At 53.4% G+C, this 21,446-nt stretch overlaps 2 protein-coding genes across 3 annotated transcripts in view; one reads left to right on the plus strand and one right to left on the minus strand.

Moving 5' to 3' along the window:
* The first annotated feature begins 1,798 nt into the window (after positions 1 to 1,798).
* Positions 1,799 to 21,446, plus strand: part of TTC38 (tetratricopeptide repeat domain 38) — a 34,604-nt gene continuing 14,956 nt past the window's right edge. Inside the window, exons 1-6 of one of the 2 annotated variants that reach the window (XM_070790584.1) lie at positions 1,799 to 1,931; positions 12,917 to 12,994; positions 15,782 to 15,863; positions 17,287 to 17,458; positions 18,698 to 18,871; positions 20,254 to 20,329. In XM_070790584.1, coding sequence (XP_070646685.1) covers positions 17,289 to 17,458; positions 18,698 to 18,871; positions 20,254 to 20,329 — 420 coding nt within the window. In that variant the 5' untranslated portion in view covers positions 1,799 to 1,931; positions 12,917 to 12,994; positions 15,782 to 15,863; positions 17,287 to 17,288. Of the gene's footprint in view, positions 1,932 to 11,814; positions 11,941 to 12,916; positions 12,995 to 15,781; positions 15,864 to 17,286; positions 17,459 to 18,697; positions 18,872 to 20,253; positions 20,330 to 21,446 lie in introns of those variants that run through there. The other variant, XM_070790583.1, reaches the window with a different exon arrangement.
* On the minus strand, positions 1,920 to 8,885 carry LOC109558646 (polycystin family receptor for egg jelly-like). The gene has a single exon (XM_070788798.1). The coding sequence runs from the start codon at positions 8,883 to 8,885 to the stop codon at positions 1,920 to 1,922; it is 6,966 nt and encodes a 2,321-aa protein (XP_070644899.1).

Here is a 21,446-nt window from a genome sequence, read left to right on the forward strand (position 1 = left end):
GACAGGAGGTGACAGGGTCTGTGATGCAGTCCCGAGTCAGGGCTTTGAGCGGGGGACACAGGGGACTTCATGGTACTCTTGGCTCCGTGCTGGGGGACCAGGTGTCACCTCCCAGAGGGCCGGTGCAGGAAGGTCCCCTGGACACCTTGGCATCGGGCCCTCCTGCAGGGCGCCATCTGTGTGGGCACCTGTGGGTGGCAGGATGGTTCAGGAAGTCAGAGGGTGACTGAAATGAGTCACAACTGCCAGGAGCAGGAAGGGGTGATGTGGGGGCCTTCTCTCTCCTTTCACACTTGTTCTCCTGAGGGCTTCCTTGATGGTTCAACTGTAAAGTATCTGCATGCAGCTCTAGAGGCCCAGGTTCAATCCCTGGGTCGGGTAGATCCTCTGGATAAGTAAATGACAACCCACTCCAGCATTCTTATCTCAAGAATCCCAAGGACAGAGGAGGCTGGCAGGCTACAGTCCATGGGTTCTCAAGAGTCGGACATTCTGACCCCAGCACCAGTCCCATACGGTTACTGGGCAAGGCCATGTTTCTAAAAAATGTACAGGTGGCAGTTGGGTGACAATAAGAAGTGCTATGCAGAATCTGCACATCACCCAGCACCAGCTGACCAGAACCTAGCCACACCTGTGAACTTCCACCAGGGAAGTTAGAAAACACGAAACTGGGCATTTGATCATGACAGTTTGGGTGGTCTTGGGTGAGTCAGAAAGACTATTGTCTAATTGGCAGGAAGACCACCCCGACCCCAGGGACGAAGGGAGAGAAGGCCTCTACATGTACACGTGCCCCTACCTGCCAAGGTGCGAAGTGCTATGGCCATGCAGTGCAGCTGAGTGAGCACCATCAGGGCGCCAAGCAAGTGATAAACAGTCGGGTCAAAGCAGGCACACCCGCGCTTCGTTCCCCTTTGCTGGCACTGCATTCCGAGGGCAGGTGCCATCTGTGTACTGCCCCTCTCACAGAAATCACTGCAGGCCTCATAGAGGAATCATATTTTAATTCTGATGAAGCTTTGCATGACATTTTCATGAAGGAACATGCTTTGGGTTGAAAACACAGGAGCCGTTAACAATTTTCTTAAACAATGTGTTATAAACAAGCCACCAGGCCATCAATAAACAAAAGCCCAAATCCTGGAGAGAGAGATGGCTACACTCATGACATAGAACATTTACCACCTTTCAGTGTGAGCTCGACAGCATGCACACACACACACACCTTCTTCTTTAACAAAAGTCATGTCTCCTGGCCAGAAACACGTTACATCCATAACTTGCAATGGCCTAAAGAGCAGATGGGAAGCTTCAGATTGCTGCGCCCTGGTCCACATCCCTCCATTTCCAGGCACAAGGGCCACTCCTGGGACCCCTCATGAGGCCCCTCCACCCTGCCCAGCTGGAGTGTGTGTGGTGGGGGTAAGGAGGCAGGGAGGCTCTGCAGCCCCATCAGCAAAGGGAAGGGCCAGCAGGGCCGGAGGACCTGGGCTCTGCCCCCAACCACTAGCCCTGGCCTCCCAGCCTCGGGGACAGGGGAACCGGGACAGCAGGAGCGTTCACCTGCTGCTTCTGACAAGCTGAGATGAGGTTGGGGGCCCTTTCAGCTCCCTCCCCCAAATCTAGGTCTCTAACCCTCTAAACTGCAGTCAGTGCCAAAGACAGCAGCTTCTAAGAAAAAGGGAAATGAACCCGGGACTCACAGATGGTCGCCCTCCTCTCTCCGCAGAGGCCATGCTGCCCTTGACCCGCCTTTCAAGTTCCAAGCTTGGAGGCCTCCGCTGCAGACACGTCCAGACGCGGGGTGCACTGTGAAGAATACGGGTGGGAAACACAACTGAGCCATGAAACGCCCCTCGACCCCAGAAACCGAGCCTTTGGAGGAACCTGTCTGTGGGCCTTGACACTGCCATGGATCACACGACGAGGTAAACCATTTTCTTCCCATTAATGTTTCTGGTCTTCAGCCCCAGGTAGTGGCGGCTGTTCTTCTCTGGCTGCCCGTACACCATGTTGATGAAGAACTTGGGCTCGTCTTCTGCCCTGGGTTTGAAGCACAGGCAGCAAAAAGCAGATCTTAGCCGGCGACACAGATAAGTCATGGCTTCCGCCTCTTCTGAGGGCTCCTCGTACACGGGCTGCTTCATTTCCTCGTAGGCTGACAAAATCACTGCCTGAAATAAGTTGATCAATATGCAGATCATCACCAGCATGAAAGATGAGAGGAAGAGGACCCCGAGAACCCGGTTATTGAAAAATTCCGTGTTCTCAAAAGCTGAGACACAGTAGGAAAATATTGTCTGGGTGGCGTGGATCATGTCACTGTAGTTCCACTCGTGCTGCCCAAACACCAAGTACCCAAATGCCATGAAGACAAAGAAATACACGGACACCACCAATGCCATGTGGCAGATGCCAGGAAGGGCAATCTGGATGGCCCTCTGAGCCAGACGCACATCGTAAAAGACCCTGGAATACCGGAGCGTCTTCAGGATCGTCAGAAATACCAGAAAACCCAAAATCACCCTCATGGTGTGATCCACTTGAGCCACTGCATGAAAGGGAATGAAATCCTCAGGGTTCGACCGGTAAGCCTGAACTATACTGATGGCCAAGAAGTGCTTCCTGAAAAAGAGTACGATCCACAGGGTAAAGATACATTTTAGAGCAAAGTTGAGCAAATTATATACACTTTGCACATAGGCAGTCCTTTCTTGTGTGATTACGTAAACCTCATCAACAGTGTAGGCGAGGAAGAAAATGAAGATGGCCAAGTACAAGTAGTTTTCTGCTGAGTCGGCTGAGTTTTTTCTGTTGAAATCAGCGAGCAAGAAGGAGTGCGCATTCAGGCTAGTGTTCACAACACCTAACTGAGAGACCTCGAAGATGACCGAGATGCTGCAGAGGAGACTGATGTCTGGATTGAAGGTGGTCAATTCCACAATCACAGACCACGTCTTCTCATCCAGCCAATGGCTTTTCTGGAGTTCGCTGAGCCTCAGTGTGGAATTAAACTGCTGCTCTGCTGGAAAAAAATAGAAGGCGTATCCTCCTGAGCCATAGGTGTGCAGCAGCCCATAGGAAGAGTACGCCCACCTCTTCTCCGGAGGCCTATAAGTAAACCCTCTGGTCGTCTTGTCAGTGTCCCGCTTACTAACTCTATTCCATGACCCAGAGTAGTTTTTTGTGTCTTCTGGGTCAATGCCATATTCGGGGTGACAGCGAATCTCTCCTTTGAGGCTGCCCTCCACAAATTTCTTGGCCGGCAGACACATTATGTCTCCAGGTTGCGCCCTCACCTGCCTCATGAGTGGCAAGCCAAGGATTTTAGAGGAGCTGTCAGGGAAAAACGTGGGATTCGGGTCATTGTGGAACAGAGGCAACAGCACCCTGTTCAGCCACTGATAGATGTCTTCCAGCCTGGTCACGCCTGCCAGATCCACAGAGAACTGGTCCCGAGTAAACTGATTATAGTAAAAGCTGTCAGTGGGATGTAGGATGGTGACTAGGCTCAGCAAGAGAGCCAGAAAGATGAAGTGAGTGAGGATGTAACTCAGGAACAGGAAAGCTCTTCTTTTGATCCTCTTCTTTCTTTGGAATATTGTGATTTCGTCCTGGGTGAGAGGCTGGTACATTCTCGAGTTTCGGAGCTCCATGACATACCGGTGGCGTCTGTCCATTTCTTCTGGGTCCTTCCGAATGTTGTGCAGCTTGATCTCAGAGAAGCGGCTGTTGCCAATCCATGAAACGTTTTTACAGTACTTGGCCTTCCGTGTTCTGTAGCCTGATACGAGCATGATTTTAGATGGCTGCACGAGAAAGACTGACTGAGTGAACGCACAAAACGATGCAAACAGCCATGCTGTTGACTTTTCGAGGCCGTAAGTCAGTCCATAAAATATGATGAAGAAGGAGGATACTGCACAGGTAAGAAAAACCAAGAGCCAGGCGACACAAACACACCATTGTGGCAGGACCATTCTGGTCTTCTCTTTAAGGGCTGTTGAACCTGGCTGGGGAGGCTGCTCATCAGAAACATTTGTATTGTCTTCAATATTTGGGTTATTGGTGTTTATATTTCTTCCCTGGATGTTGGAGAACTTGCTTTGTGCTTGAGTGACCTTGCTTTGGTTTCTGGAGACCTTGCTTTGAGTTCTGGAGACCTTGCTTTTGATGGGAGACCCTTGGCTTTCTGCTTGCTTGGCCGGGGGCTGTCTTTTAGAGGTGACGTTGACAGAACCCTTGGGTTTTGCATGATGTCTGTTAGACACAGGCTCCTGGGAGCTTGCCTTGTCAATTTCATAGGCATGCCAGTTTCCCAATCGTTCTTCCCAGTGCTGCCTTGCTGGTGCTTTCAAAGGATGTTTCCGAGGAGTGACCTCATGTAGAGTCACCTGAGGTCTCCTCTGGGAATACATGAACAAAGATTTGATCACTAGTTGCACAGGGAGGGTAATAAAGGCACTTTCCAGTCCGATCACCATCGACCTGATGTACCTCTGCTCTTGTGGCTCTGCTTCGATCTCCTTCTCTAGACTAAAGAACATAATATTACACAGAAGCGTGGATAACAACATTGCTAAGCAACAGGACAGCCTCTGGAGCCTATTGAATGGTGTAGAAATGACACCAGAAAAAACGGAGAACCACAAGTGGCTTCTCCCCAGCTTGTAACTTAAATCTATGAGGAAAAAGTCCATTTTCTTGAGAGGCTTATCTGGGGGCATTACTTGAAAGGTTCGGTCCAAAGATGATCCGATAGAAAGCCATTTTCGGCACATGAAGAGCCAGATGTGTCTGCTGAACAGATTCTCCACTTTGATTCTACTTAAATACCATTCAGGGGACCTGCCCTCGTTGTTGTGCCACACACGGAGGGAATGGATGTCACCCAAGTCCTTTTTCGTCGCTAGGAGGAAAGTGCAGATGCTTCCTCGGTAGAGAGTCCTAAATTGTGGATGGCTTAAACAGTGCACATCGCTGCTACCTTTGGTTCCGTGCAGTTGGATAAAGACATTGGCCCTGGTCCCAGAACCACAACGGCTTCCTGTAAAAACAGTGACTAGATAACACACATTATCATAAGGATCGTTATCAAGGAGAACTATCACATGTTCCCTAAGATACTGGTCCGTTTCATCTCTGTGCAAGGCCCAGAACGCAAGGATCAAGTACAACAGCATAATGAGAAGTACCGTGAAGAGGGTCACAGGGTTTTGGGTGACGTTCTTGACTGTCTCCACTCGTAAGTCCACAGGGTTAGGGACCACGATCACCTTGGCCGTCAAATAGTGGGTACGCAGGCGAAGGTTGGCCTGTTTGATTATATCCAGCTGCCGTTTGGCCCGCCGTGGGTTCTTGCAGATACAGTGCACTCTTTGCCAAGTGGTCTTCTCTCCCACAGCGCAGGTATCTTCTCTCCAATCGCTCTGGATCCCAAACATGTCCAAGCATTCACTGCTGAAAACAGAAATTCTCACCAACTTGTTATTGGGTTTTAGGACAAAACGAGGTGCCTGTAGAACCACAGCGACGGTGCACTCAGAGGAATCGGTTCGCTGAGCTATGACCTGCACCAGGGCCGCGGGGAGGCAGACCACTCGGGCCTCCTTCACTGCACACTCCGGGTCAAACAGGTCACTCTCGTTGGCAATCGGAGGGATTTTATGGGGCACCAGGTAGCTGGTCATAAAAGAGTTGGGTGTGATCTCACGGCCCGCGTACACAGACACCGTGAACAAGACGGACACGTCTGTCATGATGTGGATCAACACGTCCCTGCCTGCGGTACTGTCCACAACAAAGCTAAACGCCCCTGTCGTCTTTGTCGCAGATTCATCCACTGCATAAGGCTCTGAGCTGGGTCCCACCGTGAGATTAAAAGTTCCAAAGCTCAGGTTTTTCCTGATGAGGTGCACTTCCACTGCATCAGGTGGGATCTCAATCACGTCACCCGTGGCCTCCACTCCTGTCATTCGGAATCCAACCACCTGGGTCAAAATGTTTTCCCCATAATTTAGCCAAGGGAAAGGGTCATCCGCAAATTCACAAAACATCGTGGAAATCGGAGCGCTGGCAGGCAGACTAGGAACGCTGTTCACATTTAGGCTGGGATAAAAACAATTCTGACAGTGCTTCTGGGTGCTGAAGAACTTGGTAACATTCCACTTTTCGGTTTTCTTGACATACATTTTAAAGTTGGAGGTCCTCAAGGCAGTGGTCTCATTCTCCGGCACTTTCACAGCCAATACCGTGTCTGCTAGAGATTCAACCACGTGGAAAGGCTCTTCAAAGACTTCATAATGAACCAGCAGTTTCAGGATGTTAGACAAGGTTATTAATATTCCAATGCACACACTTTCTATTTGCTCAGAAGAAATGCTCTTATCTCTCTGATGACTATCTTGGAGGGCTTGGCTTGCTTGCCAAGTCCTCACTGTGGCCAGTTTCTGGGAGAATGCACTGATCTCAGAGGTTTTCTCTGTTAATTTAGTAACAGCCATGACCACCTGGCTAATATTCACCAAAGTGTTTATAGGAAGAATGAGTGTCTGATTGAAAAGGTGTTCTCGGATTTTAATTTTGTCAGCTTGCAGACTTAAGTCGCTTTTCATACTATTCAAGACAGAAGCTACTACGTATATTAAATAACTTGCATTTAGAAAATCCTGCTGTTGAAGCAAAGTAGACAGGGAGGAATTTGGTCCCATGGTGAAGTTGGATAACTCCTCCAGCACAGTTGGTGATGACTTTACGTCAGTGGGAGGCCGCACAGTGGCATACAAGTTCACCTGAGAAAAAGCTCCCAGAGAGGTATTATATGCCTGAGCAATTATTTTCAAGGCATAATGACTGTCCAACACACCAACAGGGAGAAAGGAAGGGGGCGATGTGGAATTCTTCCCCAAATACAGGATGGATCCAAAGTTATTCTCTTTCAAAGAACTGATCTCACCAAAACCATGTACATCAGGAACTATTATTTTATATGTAAGAACAATGTTCTTATGCTTGAAATGAGTACAAATGACAACAAACTGAGTAATGAAGGAAATTCCTTTTTCTGGAACAATTTTGCAGTCTGTGGTTATACGGACATGGTGAATAACGAAAGGATATCTTAAGACCAAGGTGACTCCACTCCAAGTTGCTGCATTTAGAGAAATCCAAAACTTATCTTCCCTGAAATTCCAGAAAGCAAAAGCTTTTATAGACACATAAGCACCATTCCGTCCTGTTGAAGTTTGCCCCGTCCAGTCCAATGGCACCTCCTGACCTGAAGACGTCAGAATGGACCACCGATAGACATCTCGGCCTGCTGTACAACCTGTGCAATCCAGAGACAACGAGAATCTCTCTGATAAAACCAGAACCTGGTCACAATTTTCAATGCATGAAGTGCTTGCTACTGGCTCTCCTTGAAGCACGTGCACCGTTGCATCAGCAAAGGCTGACCTGCTGGTCTTCTGGATCACCAGTCTGAAAAAATATACACGGCCGCCTTGAAGTGTTTCTGGAGAAAGTGTGAGAATAGGACCAGAAGCCCATGTCCACTTGAGATCAACCTGCTCCGGGAGACAAACTTCCTTGCTTATCACTGTTATGTTTTCTCCATCATAGTTTCTTGAGTCTGTGGTACAGTACCAGAGAAACTTAAGTCTCTCTTTCTCTAGAGGGTCTGTTTCCTCTGGATCAGAAGACATATTTCCATTGAGAGTCACCCCATCTGTGAAATTAATTGTGATGTTGGAAGGCCCTGAAATAACAGCATTCAGGGGACGTCTAAAAATGACGACATAGATGCGGTCTGAGTCGTTCTTCCCTGGAACCTGGGGATCCCGCGTTCTGACAACCACCGAGAAATTAAACAGATACACTCCCCAAGGTAAAGAATATGGGGGTATAGTCACCTCGAAGAAACCTCTACTAAACTTGACCGGTGGCTTTTCCAGAGGTTTAGTCCAGTCAGGCACGGCCCCTACATAAGGAACGGAATAGATATACCAACCCCGATAATAGTACTCCTGGATGGGACAGAAGAGGATGACTGTTGCATTGAAGGTGTCTTCCATGTCCCTGGTCAGTCGCACCGGTCTATCGTCGTTCCTATTTATCCTCACGGGGTCCAATTTACAAGGCCAGGGTCGCAATACCTGACAGGACACGGAGGACTCAGTGGGTTCTGAGCTGTTCGGGCTGACAGCTTCTAAGACGACCGGGGTGGGCCCGTCCGTGGGACATTCGGTTCGGGCCACGAATCCCGGGTAGGAGCGCCGGCCACGGTGCAGAGCCCGACGGGGCAACGCGCGGCTCTCGGCGGCCGCGGGCCCGAGCAGCCCGAGGCGGAAGGTCCACTCCAGAGGCCCGAGCGAGCGCGGCAGGCGGGACAGCCAGCGCAGGGAGAGCCGGCCGCCGGGCGCGGACAGCTGCAGGTCCACCGGCGCGGGCGCGGCGGCGGCGGGGGCGCGGCGGGCGCGCAGCTGGACGTGCGCGCGGACGCAGCGCGGCACGAGGCTCGGGGGCCGCCCGGCCGGCAGGCAGAGGCCGCGGCGGCCGCTCAGGAAGATGCCGCCGCCCGGGGCCGCGCGGGCCCGGAGGCTGACGCGGGCGCGGCCGGCCCCAAGGCCGCCAAAGCCTGCGCCCCGCTCCCCGGGGTCCCGGGAGGCCCTGACCGAGCGGAGCGCGGCCTCTGGCCGCCGCGCCTGGACGAGGGCCCGGGTCTCGGACGCGGCACTTCGGGCCGCGGCGGGCGTCGGGATGGGGCGGTCTCGGGACGGCGAGCCGGGCGCCTGCGCGGGAGCCGGGGGCGGAGGCGGGCGGCCGGGCCCACAGCCCAGGCCCAGGCCCAGGCCCAGGAGCAGGAGAGCCGGCCCGGGCCCCATGGCAGCGCCCGGTGCGAGCTGCGTCGGAGGCGCAGGGCGGAGGGCCAACGGACACGGCGCGTCGGGCGCGGGGCGGCCGGGGCGCGGGCCGGGGTCACGGCGGGCGTGGGGTTCGGGGGCCTCGGTGGCCTGGGGTCAGCGTGGTCAGTGGGGTTCCTGCGGCCCAGGAAATCAGTCGTTTAATCTCCCCTCTTTGGCTCTGACCTGTCAATTCAAGTTACACTTTCACTTACAGATTCTTAGAGTTTCTGTAAAAATCCTCACAGTTATTGATTTGTAATTCAGTGTTGTTATGGTCACAGACTATTCTGTGCGATCCTTTACCTTTTCGAACGAGTTGAGACTTGTGTAAATCTACCGTGTGGTCTGTCTTGCGTCCATCTGTGTGTTCCATGTCACTTGAAAAGAATGTGTATTCTACTGTCCTCTGTTTGGGAGTCAAGTCAAGAAGGGTGGTACTGTTCCTTAGATCTGTATCTTTTCTGCAGTTTTTTCTAGTTCTAGCAATTGCTGAGAGAAGATAATATCCTATTGCAACTGTGAAATTGTGTATTTCTCTCTTTAATTCTGTTAACTTATTTTTCCTATATTTTGGAGCTCTGTTTATTAGGTAGATACACAATTGTTGTTATGTCTTCCTGCTGAACTGTCCCTATTATCATTATGAAATGTCTTTATCTCTGGTCAGAATCTTTGTTTTGAAATCTCCTTTACCTGATATGAAAATATCCATCTTATTTGTCAATTATATCTGAATAAAACAGGGCAGGGTTGGTGTTGGTGGGGATGAAGTCAAATAAGATGACCACACTTGCCTTCTCATGCTTATTTTCTAGGTGGCATATATTTTTTCATTTATTTACACTCAAATTATTTATGTCTTTATTTTATAGTGTTCTTTTACAAGCAACATTTAATAGAGTTTTACAGTTTTATCCAGTTGATCTATTCCTTTTAATTGAGTTCTTTAGACCATCAACCATGAATATTCATTGGAAGGACTACTCAAAATATTTGGTCACCTGATGGAAAGAGCCAGCTCATTGGTAAAGAACCCAATGCTAGGAAAGATTGAAAGCAAATGGAAAAGGGAGGGCAGAGGATGAGATGGCTAGATAGTATCACGGACTCAGTGGACATGAGTTTGAGCAAGCTCTGAGAGACGGTGAATGACAGAGAAGCCTGTGAGGTTCAGTCTGTAGGGTGGCAGAGAATCAGACTGGACTTAGTGACTGCACAACAAGTGGCCATCAACATTTCATATAAGTCCGCTCAGCATCTCATGCAAGTGTTGATATGTTTGGATTAGATCTGTCACCTAAGTTTTTGTTTTATTTTCTCTGATTATCCACTGTTATGTCTGATTGTTTTCCTTTTTGTTCCCCATTAATTCATTTAACATTGGTCATTTTAGACAGCTCTCAAGCACCTACTATATACCAGGCATTTTCGTAGGCATTAGCCCTAGGCCTAGTTCCCATGGAGCTTCCATTATAATGGGGGTAAAAGACAATCAAAAATAATCCAACCATGACATACCATGTGGGATTTTACTGTGAAAAGCGATATGAAGACAAATAAGGCAGGTACAGAGATAAGAATGACAGTGAGGTGGGGAATCGAGGAAGGCCTCTGCGAGGAGGTGGCCTCTTCGAGGAGGTGCCCTCTGAGCCAACAGATCAGCGTGAAATGAGGGAGCATGGCTCACACAGAGCTAGGGAAGGGCATAGCTAGGGCAGGGAACTGTAAGTACAAATGCAGGGAGGCAGGAAGGAGACAAGGTTAGTAGTGGGGCCTGAGTAAGCAGAGAGGAGAGGAGGTGGTAGGAGATGTCATTGGAGAGACGGCCAATGACCAGAGCAAGCTGGGTCTCAGAGACCATGGTCGTGTATTTGAATTTCATCTCAAGTGGGTTGGGGAAGTGTTTGAGGGTTTTGAGCGGGGAAGGGCCTGATCTGATTTCCAGGTTGGAAGCATCCTCCTGCTGTGAGGGAGATAGATTGTAGGTGGACAGGATTGAAAGTACAGGGGCCTCTTAGGCGGGGTCCAGGGAAACCAAAGGCCCAGGCCTGCCTGCTGCAAGAGCACTCGGTATGCGAGTGAGCTGGTCCTGACTCAGTTTGGGGTTAGTGGCCGAAGAGGTGGTGAGCTGTGAGGAATTCAGAAAAGATGCACTTGCTAATGCATTGGCTGTCAGAGGACCAACTACATGATTTTCAGGGCCCCGTGCAAAATCAGAATGTAGGAACCTTCTTCAAAGATGGTCAAGAATTTCAAGATGACCACAGCAGAGCTTTAGAGCGAGCATGGGAACCGTCTAAGTGTGAGGCCCTGTGCCACTGTCCAGGCCACACCCAGGACAGAGGCACCCAGGCTTGGGGCCCTTACAGCACAGTCCCTCGTCCCACTTGTTCAAAGCTGCTCCTAGCACCCCAAACCAGCTCTGGACCCAGGCCCTGCAGGAGCACAGGTCAAGGGTCTCCAGAAAGCCCTGCTGCTTGCAAGGGTGAGCGGGAGGGGAGGGGAAATGTCTCATCACCTTTTTTTGGTCTCAAAGACACTTTCCCTCCCGGCCACTTACAACCTCTACCCTGGAGAGGGTGCAGGGCAAGCTAGCCTTCAGGTCAAAATGACCTCTGTGAATGCGCATTTCGACGATTGGGAACCGCCCCGCCCCACCAGAGTTTCAAAGGGACCCCTGCCGCAGGGCTCCTCTGCCTCCTAGGGGACTGCAGTCACCTCTCAAAGGGTTCCCATGGAGAGGGAGTCCCTCATCCCACTCCCCCTCCCACGCCCGCCCTCCGCCCCTGCCGCCCCTGGCTCCTGTCTGATTCGGTAGGCGGGGGCTCACACCAAAGCTGCCAGCCTGGGGAGGGTAACTCTCCGGGCAGGGCGGGTGTGTCTAAAGCAAGTAGTGGGCGGAGACCTCCCCGTCCCGCCCCCAGCTCCGCCCCCGAGGCTCGACACCCCGCCCTCACGCGGAAGGTCGTGGAGCCCGCACCGCGGACGCGGAACCCGCACCATGGCCGCCACCGTGCCGCTTCGCGACTGTCAGGTACCCGGAGGCCGCCCTCGGCCGAGCGCCCGCGGCCCCGCATCCCTGGGGTGGCCCCGCGACATGTGGGCTGGTAGGAATAGAGCTTCCTGGGGTGTGGTGGTGGCAGGGCGCCCCCCCGACAGCCCCGCGGGCGTCCTGGGCGCACGGACGGCACCAGAGGATACTCCGGTGCGCCCCACCACCGAGAGCTCTGTGGCAGGAGGCCCGGCCCCTCGGCGACCCCAGATCCTCTTAAACAGCGTAGCCCAGCAACCCCGTCGTCGCACGGAGGGGAGGCCGGGCAGTGGAGAGTGTCGTCTGGGGCCCGCTGGGGAGGGGAGCCGAGGAGGAGGAGCGAGGGGGCCTGCCCCGACTGTTACTTGGAGGGGCCGCCGGCTGTGCTCCGGGAGTAAGGGGAGCGGCCTGTGCCCATGGCAGGATGCCTGGGCCGCCACTACAGTGCAGAGTTCTGAGAGCTGGAGGTGTTCCCTAATGTCTGACTGAAAAGTGGAATGAGAGGAATCGCTTTGGTGGTTGGCACCCTGCAGGCCAGGGAGAAGGACCAGCCCCTGGTTTTGGACTCCAACTCTAGCCCCTCCTTTGCCCTGGCACACCCCCTGCAGCCTGATGAGTGCCTCCCCCTTGCTGAGCGTGGGAGCCCTGGGGGATATGTCCCCGTCACCCAGGTATCCTCCAGAGCCTCATTTCACAGAGGGGCCAAAGGTCAGAGGGAGGGAGGAGCTTGCCTGAGGGCATTTGGCTGCTCAGTAGTCCCTGGCAGTTACTTAGGGATGGCCCCACCCAGGGTTCAACTCTCTTTGAACTGCACCGTCTATGAAATCTGGGAGTCCGCACCTGGCCCACAAGGATGGGGCTTCTCCAGGCCCATACCTGCAGAGTACAGGCATCAGCACCTTCGGGGTTTGGGGGTGGAGGCTCATGTGTGCTCCTTGGAAAGGCTACAAGGAATAAGACGGCTTCTTGATGTGTACAGGCATGGAAGGATGCCCGGCTGCCGCTCTCAACCACAAGCAACGAGGCCTGCAGACTGTTTGATGCCACCCTGACCCAGGTACGCCTGCAGAGGGAAGGGGCAGTTCCATCTGTAAAGATCCAAGAGGAGGTTTCTTAAATTGGTGAATGGTTTTTATGTTCATGAGATATATGTTTGGTGTGTCTTAGAGCCGCATTTATTTGTGCCACGAGGACATGATGCTTCCACACAGGCACAGTGATCTCTAGCTTCCATCCGCATAGCTTGCTTAAGGTTACAGCCGAACTGCCTTTCATCCGATGTGCTGTCCAAGTAGAGCTGGTCAGTGGTGACTGCATACAGGCATGACACTGGAAGCTTTCAAAGCTTTCCCACTTTATCCTGATTTTATAAACATTGCAGCCCGTTAACCCCACTCGTACCCAGAGTTGTTGTACCCTGGTAAACTCGAGTGTAGAAAGACTTCCTGGGGACCTTCATGATGCTTTGAAGCATCCTTGCACTGGACCAATGGCTCAGGCCGCTCCCAAGTCCAAGTCAGTGGCTCAGAAAGCCATGGATGCTTTTTAAGCTGCATGCAGACTTGAGCAATCCAGTGCAATAGAATCCATGTCCTCTGTATCCTCAGGATGGGGGAGCAGTTCCAGCTGCCCCACGACATAGCTGGGAGGTCCTCCAGGCGGCGGGCATTGGTCTATGAGGGTGCTGGGGTTTTTGGTGTGGAGCTCCTCCATTTAGGACATGAGCCCTCCCTCTCTCCTCTCCTGGGTCTAATCTGTGAATATACTGTTCCACCTGTGGCTGTTCTAAGACCTTCCACCGTATCACCGGTCATTTCTAACTGCAGTGAAGGAGCCTATAGTCTTCGAACTAGGAGCGTCTCAGAGATAAGGTCCAAATGCTTTGGTTGACAGGCAGGGGAGCTGAGGCCTGGAGAGTGGGGCTGACTCCTGCAGTGAGTTAAGAGGGGCAGGATGCACCTGGGTCTGCACACCTCAATGGAAAATTAGGGCGGGGCTCTTCCAAGAGCAGGAAGGCCGCTGCCTACTGCTTGCATCCGTGTAGCATAAGGACCGAGGAAGCTTCTAGAGACATAAGGGCCGGCCAAGAGACAACCGGGGAGAGGCTGTCGGCTTGCCCAGGGGCTGCGCCGTGTGCCTCTGAGCTCTTTACCTGTGTGTCCCCTTCCCCTTTTGGCTTTTGCAGAGCGTGATTTGTTACAGGAAAAATTCCTCAGCGCAGCCCCATGCTCCAACCCCTGCCAATGTGTACGCTGTCCCCTGCGTCCTTGTCTCTGTGCCCACTCTCCTGTGTCTTGTTAAAATACCACGTGCTAATTCTGTATAGATGGAGGTTGGATATCAGATAGAGCACATTCTAAAATCTAATGCCTTATTATGGTTTTAGGATTTTTTTTTAAGATTTCTCTTTTGATGTGGATCATTTCTAAAGTCTTTATTGAATTTGTTACAGAATTGTTTCTGTTTTATATTTTGGGCTTTGGGCCACCAGACATGTGGGATCCTAGCTCCCCCAGCAGGGATGGAACTGGAAATGCACCCCCTGCGTTGGAAGTGCACAAATCTCAACCCCTGAACCGCCAGGAACATCCCACAGAGTTTTAAAAACTAGGCAGTAAGGGATTTTTCCTGGTGGTCTGGTGGCTACAGCTTCATACTCCCGGTGCTAGGCCGGGCTCCATCCCCGGTCGGGGATCCTACCTGTTGCCATTGAGCTCCAGTGCTGCAAGTAAAAGGTCCCGCTGTCACGGCTAAGACCCAGTACAGCCAAATCAGTGAGGAGGCATTAAAACAGAGAGACTGGAAACAAATTGTCAAGAGCGACGATGAGATGAGATTAGGGTGAAAGTGAGAGTGAAAGTCGCTCAGTCGTGTCCAACTCTCTTGAGACCCCATGGACTGTACAGTCCCTGGAATTCTCCAGGCCAGAATACTGGAGTGAGTAGCCTTTCCTTTCTCCAGGGGACCTTCCCAACCCTGGGATCGAACCCAGGCCTCCTGCACTGCAGGCAGACTCTTTACCAGCTGAGCCACACAAGGGACGCCCAAGAATACTGGAGCGGGGAGCCTGTCCCTTCTCCAGTGGACCTTCCTAACCCAGGAATCAAACCAGGGTCTCCTGCATTGCAGGCGGATTCTTTACCAGCCGAGACACCAGGGGAATTAGGATAAGTTTGATCTTTTAGCTTGTGCGCCTCTTCCTCTTTTCTCTTTTAATATATTTTTAAATTTACTTTTGGCTGCACTGAGTCTTCACTGCTGCTCAGACTTTTCTCTAGTTGCAGCTAGCGGGGGTGTCTCATTGCAATGGCTCCTTTTGTTGCAGAGCGTGGCCTCTAGAGCATAGAGCACAGGCTTAATGATTATGGCACATGGGCTTAGTTGCTCCATGGCCTTTGGACCTTGGACCAGGGATCGAACCCGTGTCCCCTGCATCGGCAGGAGGATTCTTAGCCCTGAGCCGCCCCGGGAAGCCCTTCCTAAGTCTCTATAGTGGATGTTTACTATGGTTCTTTTCTAAAAAGAATAAATACAAGTACCCAAATGTCAAGTGCCCTCTTGAGGCTGACGAGGCTGACACTGCGGGCAGGTCACCGGTCAGGAAGGACTTTCCTTTAGATGTGTCATTTTTGGACACAGAGGCCTCGCTGGCCCTCGAAAATGTGGTTTGAGTTACATCTATTAAGTCTCTTCATCTGAGATGCACCCAGCTACATTTTCTTTGAGCTGAGGTCCAGAAAATACTCAGTGTTCTAGAAAGAAAAAAAAAGTTTAGATACATGCCTTCATTTACATGGACTAAAAGCTCCCTTGGGACAGCTTTGTTTCACCTTTTAAATTTCAGTATGTAAAATGGACCAACGACCAGGGCCTTGGTGGCATTGAGGGCTGCCTGTCAAAGCTCAAAGCGGCAGATCCGACCTTCGGTGAGTGATGCTTCCTTCCCCTGGGTTGAGGGCCATGTTTCATGAGTCCAGCCCCTTACTGGTTCTCTGAGTACAGACCACAGCTGGGCCGCAGAGGGCAGGCCTGTGCTAGTGACCAGGTTGGGAGGAAGGGAAGATCACAGTCAGCACTGTGTTGGGAATAACAGCTGCTCCCATAAAGATGCCAGTTTCTATAGAAGGTGTCTTTCAAACGTTTTCCTTAATTGAACATTAATTCTGCAAGGAAGACTCTGATCCCATTTCTCAGATGAGGAAACTGAGATTCAGACAGAGTAAGAAATACACCCAAAGCTATCCAACTGGTAGTTGGGGATCTGGGATCAGACACGGCTGTCTCAATCCAAAGCCTGGAACCCTCTGAAACACAAGAAGTGGCCTCTGCAGCCTCTCTGCATACTAGTGAGGCCTCCCCTAGAGAGGCTGGGGCAGGGGAGACTGACCTGGGGACAGGGGCTGTGGTCACAGGCAAGCCATGTGCATGGCAGGCATGGGGGTCAGCCCAGTGCATTCCAGAACCCCAGCAGGGTAGCCCCAGCCTGGGTAAGGTTCTGGGCTGGGGGAAGAGCTGAGGAGGGGAGGGCAGCAGAGACTCCTCCCCTCATCCCTGCCGCCACCCCCTGCCATGGCCAGGTCCCACTGAGGGCAAGGGGCGCAGAACAGGGGATGAAGGAAGCTGTCAGGGGAGCTGGCCTCTGGGCGTGGGCTCAGGCTCTCTGAGCAGACCCTGGTCCCAGGTCAGACGTGGGGGCCAGGTGTGGTCCGAGCACTCTGGTTGGGTCCTAGGTCCCAGACCCGGGCTAGGGACTGGAGTTTGAAACACCAGTGGATATCCTTCCTCTGTCAGGGTGGGGGCTGGCAAGCCCAGGTGGGGCCTGGGGGCCCGCACACCTGCCAGCAAGACTGCTGCAAGGGCCGCAAGGCACCCCCACTCCAGTCTTTCTCAGCCGCCAAGTTCTCAGCGCAGGAAGGCAGCCAAGACACCATCATGGCTTCTGTGCTCTGGGGGCCAGCCCCCCGACAGCATCTACTGGGCCCTGGGAGGCCCTGTGCTGGTGGCAGGGATAGGAGCAGCTGATGAAGGAAGCAGAGGGGCTTCCGAAGTGCCTGGGGCAGCCCCTGACCAGCTCACCTGGTGGTGGGGCCACAGGCGACCCACACACTTGTGCTCCCTGGAGTGTCCTGGCTGGAAAAGTGTTCGGAGGGCGGGGGTGCAGGACATGTTAGGATTGCTGCACCTCCACGCGCATGGTGAGGACCTGAGCTTTGCGCTGTTGGTGGGGACACAGCCTAAGGCCACCTGACTTGCTCCTCCTGGGACGCGGGGTGTTTATTTCACCTGCGGGGCCTGCCTGGGCTGGGCAGGACCATCTGAATCACCAGCTCTTTTCCCACTTTTCGCCAGCCATGGGCCACGCCATCGCTAATGGCCTTGTGCTGATTGGCACCGGAAGCTCCGTGAGGCTGGACAAAGAGCTGGATGCGGCCGTGAAGACGATGGTGGAGATTTCCAAAACCCAACCCCTGACCCACCGGGAGCAGCTGCACGTGTCTGCAGTAGAGACCTTTGCCAAGGGGTGAGGGGCCTCCCTGGCCCGGAGGCTGGCACTCCAGGGCCACGCTCACTGGCCAATGCCGCAGGCTGCCCCAGCGCCGTGCAGAAGGGGCTGGGTGATGCCCACCCTGCCTCCCCAGCACTGTGCAGAAGGGGCTGGGTGATGCCCACCCTGCCTCCCCAGCGCCATGCAGAAGGGGCTGGGTGATGCCCACCCTGCCTCCCCAGCGCTGTGCAGGGGGCTGGGTGATGCCCACCCTGCCTCCCAAGCGCTGTGCAGAAGGGGCTGGGGGGTGCCCACCGTGCCTCCCGTGCGCTGTGCAGAAGGGGCGGGGTGATGCCCGCCCTGCCTCCCGTGCGCTGTGCAGAAGGGGCGGGGTGATGCCCGCCCTGCCTCCCGTGCGCGTCTGACTGAGAACCGCGCCTTGTGTGCCACTGTACCCTCAGCTGACCGAGGGCACGGTCGGTTCAGATCCCTAGTCTGACATTCAAAGCAGCTTATTTGGTTCCATTGAATAAGTTGGTTATTATTTTCGTTACAAAAATAATTGCCACGGTCCATGGGGCCACAAAGAGTCAGACACGACTTAGCGACTGGATGACAACATCAAAAATAATAGGATCACAGTAAAGAAATAGATAAAAGAGAGAGGAAGACTCTGGCCCTTAGACTCCTGGTCCTGACGCACCAGGTGAGCATCTGCCCATTGCCCCCTTCCCCCCTGGTTCCCACCTGTGCCCCTGTGTGTCCTGTGGCCCCAGGACAGCCCGTGTGTCTGCTCGTGCAGGGGAGGTGCCCGCAGACTGGGGTGACCGGAGCTGACCGTATAGGAGTTCTGAGCAGTGACGTCCCGGCCTTCCTGGTGTCGCTGCTGTTCAGTCGCTAAGTCGTATCTGACTCCGCGTGACCCCACGGACTGCAGCACACCAGGCTGCCCTGCCCTTCACTGTCTTCCTGGGGAATCAGTGTGAATGTCAGCGCAGGGCCGGAAATCCACCTCTCAGACTCCCCACACCTGGTACACGGTCTCATGTGGATTGGCAACTTGTGAAACCAGTTTTTTTGTTTGTTTGCTTGAATTAGAAAGTAAACCATCCCACTGGCTTTTGCATTTTCTGAGCCACAACCTGACACAGAAACGTGCCTGTGTATTTTAAGCAGCTCAGTGCAAGCCATGACCCTGGCGGGAAGTGAAGCCCCTTCCACTCGCCGTGTGTGAACTGAGTTCGGGGTTGCTGAGACACTTCTCTTGGCTTCCAGGAACTTCCCGAAAGCCTGTGAGCTATGGGAGCAGATTCTCCAGGACCACCCAACAGACATGTTGGCCCTGAAGTTTTCCCACGATGCCTACTTTTACCTGGGCTACCAGGAGCAGATGCGAGATTCTGTGGCTCGAGTTTATCCCTTCTGGACGCCCGACATCTCCCTGAGCAGGTCGGTGCCCGCTAGGAGTCACATCATTCCTGTCTCAGCCTCTCTCCTCTGCCCTGAAACTCGTGAGACTGCTGCTGCTATTTCCTGTTTCTCTGAAGTGAAAAGGTGGGAGTCCCCTGGTGGCCCAGGGCTTCGGCCTCTGTGCCTGGGTTGGACCCCTGGTCAGGGAACTGTGGTTTCGCCACAAGTCTCAGCCAGAAAACAAAAAGTGAAAAGGCTTCACATCTTCATCTGGTCTTTATCCCGTCCTGGGAATGAATACCGTTATGTATCAGTCAGCACTACGTAGTTTTTGCTGCAGTAACAAACATCCTCTAGGTCTTTTACTCCACTTCTTATTACGAGAAAGACGAGCTTCTCCCTCGTGATACGTGTCTGTCAGAGGCAGGCGGAGTCTCTGGGCCCATGCGTTGTCTCCCTCTGGGATCCCAGCTGGTGAAGCCACTACTCTCTGGACACGCCAGCTGCTAAGAGGAAGGAGAGCTCTCCTGGGGGACTCGCATGGCATCAGTGCTCAGAGTGAAGTGCTCTGAGTCGCTGGCCAGATCCAGTCACCCCCACAGGAGGCCAGGAAGCGCAGCGCCACCACGGGCTGGGAGCAGAGGGAGGCATGGGCTACCTGTGAGCAGGCCGAGGGGCCACCACACGGGCGCACCCCCACCGCGTCTGCATCGCAGGACTGTTGTGAAGGGCAAGGGGACTGAGAGGTTGCAGGGCTGTATCAGGGCCCTCCAGAAAACGGAACCAGCAGGACATGTGTTTATTGTTACTTGGCCGCTAAGTTTTGTGTCCACCCCACGGACTTAGCCCGCCAGGCTCCTCTGTCCATGGAATTCTCCAGGAAAGAATACTAGAGTGCGTGGCCATATCCTCCTCCAGGAGATCTTCCTGACCCCAGGATCCAACCCGAGTCCCCTACGTTGGCAGGCAGATTCTCTACCACTGAGCCACGAGGGAAACCCAGGATGTGTATATCTATATCTATGTTATTTGCACTCACCCAGAGGGAGAGAGAGGGGGCGGAGGAGGGAGGCATTGGCTCCAGGGACTGTGGGGACTGGCAAGTCTGCAGCCATTCCAGTCTCGGCCTTCGTCTCCACGTGGCTGTCTGTCCACTGTGTGTGTCTCTGAGTGTCTTCTGTATCCAAAACATCCCTCTCCTTTGTCTTATAAGGACACCAGCCATTGGGTTTGGGGCCCACCCTCATCCAGGATGACCTCAGCTTAACTTGATCTTGATAATGAGCTGCAAAGATTCGAATTCCACGTAGGGCATGTGTCCAGACACACCATCTGGGGGGACACAGCCCTGCACCCGCTGTGTCACGGGTGGAATGGTTCCCATCCATTTTTAAGAAATAATAATTTTTGTTTGTTTCCAGCTATGTGAAAGGCATCTATTCTTTCGGACTGATGGAAACCAACCTCTACGATCAGGCGGAAAAGCTCGCCAAAGAGGTAGGTGGGCCCTTCCCGAGGTGCGGGAGCGCCCGAGGGGAGCGGTGTTGGGGCGCAGAGCAGGCCAGGCTCGGCCCCTGACTCTGCACCCCATTTCCTGCGGGGAGGCCGTGTGTTAACAGAGAGGGCAGCTCCCTCTGGCCACCTGTGCCCCTCGGGTCTGCAGAGCCACCTCGCACAGGTGGGGAAGGCCCGTGGGGCTCCGTCCGCCCCTCCCCCTCTGGACCGTACGGCCTGGCGGCTCTGTGTACCCTGGCTCCATGTCTCCAGGGCCCCCCGGGTGTGTTCTGGACCCAGACTGTGTAGGTGGGAAGTGGGTGTCAGCGTTGCCTCTCCCACCTGGAACCGCAGGTTTCTAAGCGTCGCTGATAGCACCAAGCCTCTGGGAGGGGACCATGAGGTGCTGAGTGAGGCTTGTGGCCAAAAATCCACTGAACTATCAAGTTAAGAAGGAAAGAAAGGGAATTTTACTCGAGCCAAACGGAGGATTGTAAACCGTGAAGCAGACAGTTCTGAGCACTGTTCTGCCTGTTAGAACTTGAAGGTCAGTCGCTTACTTTTGTGAGACTAAGGACCGAACATCGAAATGACATCCTGATATTTTCCCTAAAGGCCACCAAGCACACGCAGTCTGGATAAGCACGAACAAAGTGAGCAGCGAGTCACCATGCCCCGCTGCAGAGCTGCGAAAGGGCAGAGTTCTCTGAAGAACTTACGCTGCTAGCGTCGGAAGAGAGGGAAGACTCCATCTCTAGGGCTGAGCAGGCACTCCCTTCTTTGAGGAGCTCTGGTTAATGTGTGATGCAGACGTGCACTGCTTATCAGGGAGCCAGGGAAGAGGCCCGAACAAGCACAGGGAGGATCTTATGCTTAATTTTTCTTGTCCTGCCTTAAAATATAAATTGTATCTCATCAGGCTGCTTCTGGTGGGCCCTGACCTGGCACTGGGGCCTGCTGGAGGTGTACCACCTCCACCAGAGGGAGCCGCAGCCAAGGGCACAGAGCTGGGCGGGATGCTAAGTGCTTCCCGCAGGCCCGGCCCCTCCCTCTGTGCTGGGGCACATTGGCTGGCCGCTACCCTGGCAGCACCCTGACACCCTGGCTTGCAGGCCCCAGG

Source organism: Bos indicus, chromosome 5 (genome assembly GCF_029378745.1).
Source record: "Bos indicus isolate NIAB-ARS_2022 breed Sahiwal x Tharparkar chromosome 5, NIAB-ARS_B.indTharparkar_mat_pri_1.0, whole genome shotgun sequence".
NCBI classification, from domain to species: domain Eukaryota; kingdom Metazoa; phylum Chordata; class Mammalia; order Artiodactyla; family Bovidae; genus Bos; species Bos indicus.

What these genes read in the sequence shown, in the direction of transcription:
- LOC109558646 (XM_070788798.1), bottom strand. Translation starts at nt 8,885, where the DNA reads ATGGGGCCCGGGCCGGCTCTCCTGCTCCTGGGCCTGGGCCTGGGCCTG.